At 49.3% G+C, this 7,133-nt stretch overlaps 2 protein-coding genes across 2 annotated transcripts; one reads left to right on the forward strand and one right to left on the reverse strand.

Moving 5' to 3' along the window:
- The first annotated feature begins 272 nt into the window (after nucleotides 1-272).
- H1-6 (H1.6 linker histone, cluster member) lies at nucleotides 273-2,584 on the forward strand. Its single transcript, XM_007074490.3, has one exon. The coding sequence runs from the start codon at nucleotides 1,696-1,698 to the stop codon at nucleotides 2,329-2,331; it is 636 nt and encodes a 211-aa protein (XP_007074552.2). The 5' UTR covers nucleotides 273-1,695; the 3' UTR covers nucleotides 2,332-2,584.
- Nucleotides 2,585-3,191: 607 nt separating this feature from the next.
- On the reverse strand, nucleotides 3,192-5,051 carry LOC102948484 (histone H4-like). Its single transcript, XM_042985555.1, has one exon. The coding sequence runs from the start codon at nucleotides 5,020-5,022 to the stop codon at nucleotides 4,660-4,662; it is 363 nt and encodes a 120-aa protein (XP_042841489.1). The 5' UTR covers nucleotides 5,023-5,051; the 3' UTR covers nucleotides 3,192-4,659.
- Nucleotides 5,052-7,133: the final 2,082 nt, after the last annotated feature.

Below are 7,133 nucleotides of genomic sequence, written 5' to 3' on the forward strand. Positions count from 1 at the left end.
ATTTCACACGTAGACTCTCTCCTTTCCCACAAAGTCAAAGCCCTTGTCTTTCTTCTGAGGCTACGGAAACACACTACCAACCTCTGACATTGGGCCATTTTTTTTTAATTTTTTTTTTTAATGTTTATTTATTTTTGAGACAGAGAGAGACAGAGCATGAACGGGGGAGGGTCAGAGAGAGGGAGACACAGAATCCGAAGCAGGCTCCAGGCTCTGAGCTGTCAGCACAGAGCCCGACGTGGGGCTCGAACTCACGGACCGCGAGATCATGACCTGAGCCAAAGTCGGCCGCTTAACCGACTGAGCCACCCAGGCGCCCCTGGGCCATTTTCAATAATGATTGTTTCTGTGAAAACTCTAAAACCAAGACAACTACAGCACCAGTATGCAAATCCTCTCCTTAGAGCCTCCAGGCGGTTCTCCCGCCTGCAGAATGACCAACTTCTCACGAGAGCATTTGGGGAGCATCTCCACGAGATGGTCCCTATGGGGTTTTCCTCCGCTGAACCCCGGGGAGCTTTGGCAGCACCGCATTGCTCTCCTCCTGGAAGGTCTGGCCTTGAAGAACAACCCCCCATCTGGACGTCTTACAGAGGCAAGTCCTAGGACAAGCCCAAAGAAGCCTCCTGAACCTTGTTGCCAGAACTCTCTTCCAGCTTTGCAGGCACATCTGCCAACTCAGTTCTGTTAGAGATCTGGGCGTGTGGTTCCCACTGAGCTCTTCAGCCACCGTTCCTGCCTCCCGTTTTATAGGCGATTGAGAATAAGGACTGTCTCTTTTTCCGTGTGTGTGTGTGCTTGGCATCAGGCAGTGGGGGTGGGGTGGAGCGGGGTTTGGATGACTGAAAACAGAAGCAAAATTCAGTTGAGGACGTCAGCCACGGAGGTGACAGACCTGATGTGCAGATATCATGTGTTAGATAAGCAGATATCTGTGTTAGAGTCTGATCAGATATCTGATATCTGATCAGATATCTGATAAGCAGATATCATGTGTTAGAGTCTTAAGGGTCTTCTATCAAACTGCATGGACGGAGGACTGGTTTGGGTCACAGGCCACCCACATACCTTGCAGATTATGGTTTCTTAGATTGTGTTTGCCCAAATAAAGTCGTACTCTGCACTCTTTGGCCGATTCTATAAGCATCGTCTAACTACACAGGGAGCCATTTAAGCGACCCGTGTTATTTCCTTCACATACATAGAGAATTTCCCATAAAAACCAGCGCGTGAATAACTTATTTTCTCCACCGATTGGAAGCCCACCGTTTGGAAAACTACTCAGAAGAGATGAGGTAAGTTTTGTGCTAAAACTTACTTTTTACATTACAAGGAAAAGAGCAAGTTTTCTTCTTCTTGAATTTCGCCGAAAATCAAGGGCTTTATCTGATACTTCGGGCATGCAAGGTTCATTTCTCATGAAAAGGTGAAAAGGCACGTGAAATCCGGATCTCCACGGATCACTCAGCAGTAAACCCTGGGCGACGCTGCTCAGAGGATTTGTGTGGGATCCAACTTTTGGGGGTAAAACAAACACAAAGGCTCCTCCCCCGAGGGGCGGGGCAGTGCCTGGCGATGCACCAATCACAGCGCGCCGTGCCCTATATAAAGCCTTGAGGCTCCCACCTCCACCCCTACCCTGCTGCACATTACGCTTTGCCTGGTAGGTCCCTTCTGTGTTTCTGTCTCCGTGACATGTCGGAGACGGTTCCTGTGGCCACAGCTGACACGGCCCTGGCCCCTGTGGAGAATCCTCCAGCTAAGAGGAGGGGGAGAAAGCCGGTGGGCATGCCAGGCTCAAGTCGCAAGACCCCGAGCCTTTCTGTGTTCAAGCTGATCACGGAGGCTCTCGCGGTGTCCCAGGAGCGAGCTGGCATGTCCCTGGCCGCGCTCAAAAAGGCGCTGGCGGCCGCCGGCTACGACGTGGAGAAGAACAACAACCGAATCAAGCTGGGCCTCAAGAGCCTGGTGAGCAAGGGCACCCTGGTGCAGACCAAGGGCACCGGCGCCTCGGGCTCCTTCAAGCTCAACAAGAAGGCCATTCCTGAACCCGGCAAGAGCAAGGTCAAAAGGCCCACTTCTGCCAAGGCGAAGAAGCTGATCATCAAGGATTCAAAGTCCCGGAAGAGTGCCAAGACCACCCAGAAGGCCAAGAAGCCTCGGGCGGCAACAGCCCCGAAAGCACGCCGAGGCAGCAGGAAGGCTAAGGGAGGCCGGGGCAGGTGGCCGGCGCAGAGCCCAGGAAAGGCCCGAGCAGGGGAACCCAAGGCTGGGAAGGCCAAGGTCACCCAGCAGAAAACCAGCACCAGGAAGGTGGCGTCCAAGAAGTAAGCCGAAGGCTGATTCTCAAAGAACCCAAAGGCTCTTTTAAGAGCCACCCCAAATACTTTAAAAAGGGTTCGGCACTGGAAGCTTAGAAGCTCGTAAATAGGTCACCGCACGGTCTACTAAGCAAGTTTCATTGTAAGATGTGGAAAGTTTCGTCAGATGTGGTGTCGCCCAATAGGGATTCCAGTATTTGAAATTTTTTCTTGTGTTGCCTGGTCCCAAAGAGCTTAAATGTTTCTAGTTACAACACGGCATATGGGGGAGGGGGCTGGGGGGCGGTGGGGCGCAGTCGTTTGTGTCCGACTCTTGATCCTGGGCTCAGGTCATGATCTCACAGGTTCCTGAGTTCGAGCCCGACATCAGGCTCTGCACCGTCAGTGTGGAGCCTGCTTGGAATTCTCTCCCCCTCTCTGTCCCTCCCCCTGCTTGCACTCCCAGGATAAATGAAAATAAATGGGTACACGGCCTTGTATATCCCCCATCCTTAGCTGAGAATACCTGCGTTTCTGTGGAGGAAGGAGTGGAGATCAGCTCCGTGCACAAACACGTGACTTCTTTCCAAGCGCCACGTTCCAGTTCACACTTGCACACGGGGACATTGTAACCGGGGTTTCATAACTCACTGCTCACAACTTTGGGGGGGGGGGTCAATATATACAGGAATCAAATTGTAACAAACTTCTGGGGCGTCTGGGTGGCTCAGTTGGTTAAGCGTCTTCAGCACAGGCCATGATCTTGCGGTTTGTGGGTTCCAGCCCTGTCATGGGGCTCTGTGCTGATAGCCCAGAGCCTGGGGCCTGCTTTGGATCCTGTCTCCCTCTCTCTGCCTCTCTCTTACGTCTGTCTCTCTCTCTCTCTCTACAATAAACATCAAATTTTTTAAAAAAATTGTAACAAACCGGATGAGGGGGAAGTTTTTAAATCTGGGCGATTTTTCACTTGATTAGCAGAAATAAGTATTTTCAGTTTACAGTTGTGAGACCATTGCAATAGCGCTTATCCTCAATATTTCCAAATACTATGTTGCCACATTAAGAAATGGCTTCATTTTAGGATTAGTCTAATTATAATTCTATGTATTTTATTTACAAAGAGAGTGTACAGGCTTGTCCAGATTGTGTTCCACAGGCTGAAGAATATTACCTCTAAAACCTGTATGGAAATGGTGGGGTTACAGAGTTGTTAGGGTCCGAACTGACCTAACAAAAACTGTTATTAGGAAATTCTCAGGGTCTGAGTCAAAGCATCTTTTTTCGTTTTAAGAAAAGTTCGTTTATTCCAGCTCTCAATTTAGGAACTGGCATTCTTATTTAAAGATGATTATAAACACGAAATTCATACTGCTGATTTATTTGGGGCCTTGGTAGTATTGGGGGCAACCCCACAAAGCCCAATGCAGAATTACGTAACGCATTCTTTTGCATATAACCATGTATTGAAGAGAACACTAGAGCCTGGCCTTTCTAAATTCATCTCTATAACTGGGCCTCTGACAATTTTGTCAGAACGAATAAACAATGGTTTGAAGTCGTACAGAATCACGCACAGCCCATGTCTTGCTTGCACACGCGGCGATTCCCTTCCAGGTCGGAGCTGCAGCGCCGAAATACGCTTCACTTGCCGGGCAAGACGGTGAGTCCCTTGTGTGACTGCCGTGCCCCGCAGTGGACTGACCCCCGGCCTGCGCCTGGCATCCAGCAGGCCCCGGCACCGCGCGAATCCGTCTAGAACTGGTCCCGGGAGCCTCTGTGCTTTTTGCTCCTAGTACTGGTGTAGCGCCTGGATTAAAAGCAAAGTTAACCAACCGAGGTTTTTCCTCCGGTTCCGGGGACAGCTATGAAACCATTTGTGGCCAACAGGAAAATGGCCCCGGAATCTCACCCTCCGCAGCTTCTGCCACACCGATTGTCACCCAATCAGAGCTTGTCCTCAGAGGACCTGCATTTACATAGCCGCGGCTGCGGTCCCCGGAGCTTGGTGCACAGAACGCTTCCGGTCATGCGGATGAACCCGAAGAACGTTGGCCAAGATCTTTTGTTTCCGTTTGTGTAGAACAAATCGCATTTCCCTTCTGGGACTCGCTCATTGGCAGTATCTACTGCCCTATTTACTCCAAGGTGCATTTCTTTGCAAACCTTAAAGTGTACCCAAGCGTCACAAAGCTTGCTACAGTACCGCAGACAAGACTATCCTACTGCTCACCAGTGTTGCGCCTGCGGGAGTCTTACATGCCCCGATCCCGTTTCCGCAAGCACGACAGCCCTTTAAGTGACTTTGTGGGCGGCCCTGAAAAGGGCCTTTGTGTTTGGAAATATGGCGGGTCCCGGGCGCTCAGCCGCCGAAGCCGTAGAGGGTGCGGCCCTGTCGCTTGAGCGCGTACACCACGTCCATGGCCGTGACCGTCTTGCGCTTGGCGTGCTCCGTGTAGGTGACGGCGTCCCGGATCACGTTCTCCAGGAACACCTTGAGCACCCCGCGGGTCTCCTCGTAGATGAGGCCGGAGATGCGCTTCACGCCGCCGCGCCGGGCCAGCCGCCGGATGGCGGGCTTGGTGATGCCCTGGATGTTGTCGCGCAGCACCTTGCGGTGGCGCTTGGCGCCCCCCTTGCCCAGGCCCTTCCCGCCCTTGCCGCGACCAGACATGGCTGCAACCGAAGTGAGCGTTTCGACCTCACGCAGTTCCTTAAATAGCATTTCTGCGGACCTGATTGAGAACAAGAGGCACTGACGGGTTTCCCCCCCATGAGGTCAGCAAGGGGGTGGGGCAAAGAGAGCTCATTAACATTCCAACGTTGTGATTGGCTAGTGAATCTCGCCCTTCGTCGGCAGTAGGGCGGCCCGGGGGGAGGGTCAGCTCTCCTTCCGCCAAAAAGCCTCGGTTTCTCTTTTGTTCTGCGTTACTTTTTTCCGCGCGCGTTTGCCAGTGGAATGCGTTATGTCAAAGCCGCTGAGTAGAGGGACCGCCCCCTCCACGTTTGTCTGTATTTTCACTTAATAACTAATAAATTATGGAATGATTTTTGGGGGGGAATGTAGAGGTGGTATGTGAAGGACGGTGCGTTTATAGGTCAAAGGACTTTCCCTTTCCATTCCTTTTAATATTCCTATTAAACTGACGTATTTAGATGACCTTCTTTGTGCTGGACAGTGTAAGCCCTGGACCTATCGAAACAAACAAAAAGAAATTTGCAAATTAAAACTTCTTTTTTTCTTTCAAACATTTATTGGGTGACTCTTGTTTCGACAAAAGTCTGTGACAGGGAATGTACAGCTAGGCTTGGAGAACGCGTTGCCCTTGGACCTTCTTCCTGGCCCTGCTGGGCCTCTCGGTTCTGCCTGTAATTCTTGACAAGCTCCCCTTTCCTCCTCAGCTGATCCCTTTTCAACCTTCTCCAAGTTTAGAGACAAGAACAAACATTTGGTGTAGCTGGGGGTTAATCGCAGGGCAGGGCTAATACTCGATTAAGGTCATTACAAAGCCTACAAGGCCCTCCCCTGGAGGGGCTTTGATGAGATTATTGGTGTTTTAAACAAGGCTAATCCCATTAAGAAAAAAAAAAAAAAGCAGAATTGGATCCGAATGTGGTTGGAAGAGAGAGCCTTTCAAATAAAAAATTTCCCTTAGCCTCCTGCTGCCGCTTTTGAAAATGTCCAAGATCAGTTATTCCAGTTAAAAGGTGGGGAGGGCACACCCTCTCTCCATCCTGGTTAACAAAAAGGTGCCTATTGCAGATACTTAAAATGAGACTCCGGCCCGAGAGAGACCGCATGTTAGAACCTCCTACTTGTTTTAGCAAAGAAAAGAGACCCAGCAGAGGGTAGGAAAGCTCTGAATGGCATATGATTTGTAACACTTGCGAAATAATTAAGTAATGACATTCTTCGGCCCCCATATTGAGCATTTTGAGGTTCCTGACTTTTACTAACCCCTCCCCACCTCGAACACATACTTTATAAGGGGTCACTTAGCTAGGAAGGAATGTCAAACACTATAGAGAAAAAGTGCAAGGTTTGAGATTATAAGTAAAACTGAAATCTCAATATGCTCTTTAATTCATGGAAATAAATAAAAATAGTGTATATAATATGGTAATTTCATGGAAAAAATACGTGGTGTGAGCCACCCTTGCTACACAGCCCAGTGGGTTCCATCTGCATTTATATATTTTTGTTTGTTTTAAGTAGGCTACAAACCCAGCATGGAGCCCAAGGCAGGGCTTGAACTCACAACCTTGAGATCTTGACCTGAGTTGAGATCGCCAAGGCGCTGCTCAACTGATTGAGCCACCCAGGCACCACAGGGCCCAGATTTAAACCAGAAGTCTAGGTCAGCTTTCTCCCAATTTTATTTTGCCCACTCTGTCATTAATAAAACGTCACTTTTATTTTGACATCTTCTTCCTGTTTTCTATTCCCTTCTCCTAATTTCTTCATTTATAAATTTTTCTCACTGACACTGACTCAGAAGTCACGAATGTTAGGACAGAAAAATTTAAAACATGCACATAAAGATATATATTAAACGTGGCTCCTTCCACTCTCAGAAGAGTACAGGTCTTAGTCATGTGGCCTGGGAGGGAGTGGCTCGCTCTGGAACCTGTGTGGCTGGCTTTCTTTTCACCTCCCGCTCATCCTCAGAGAGAACCTGATTTCATGGACCCCCATTCCTTCAACATGGGAGCTAAGCCCTTCAGGTAAAAAACCCTGCAAACAAGTTGTGGCTAATAGGTCACATCACACATTTGAACAAATAAAACTATGAGGTTAATCAAAGGTCTTATAAAAAATATGAAATGCCCACAACC

The sequence above is a fragment of the Panthera tigris genome, chromosome B2 (assembly GCF_018350195.1).
Source record: "Panthera tigris isolate Pti1 chromosome B2, P.tigris_Pti1_mat1.1, whole genome shotgun sequence".
In the NCBI taxonomy this organism is placed as follows: domain Eukaryota; kingdom Metazoa; phylum Chordata; class Mammalia; order Carnivora; family Felidae; genus Panthera; species Panthera tigris.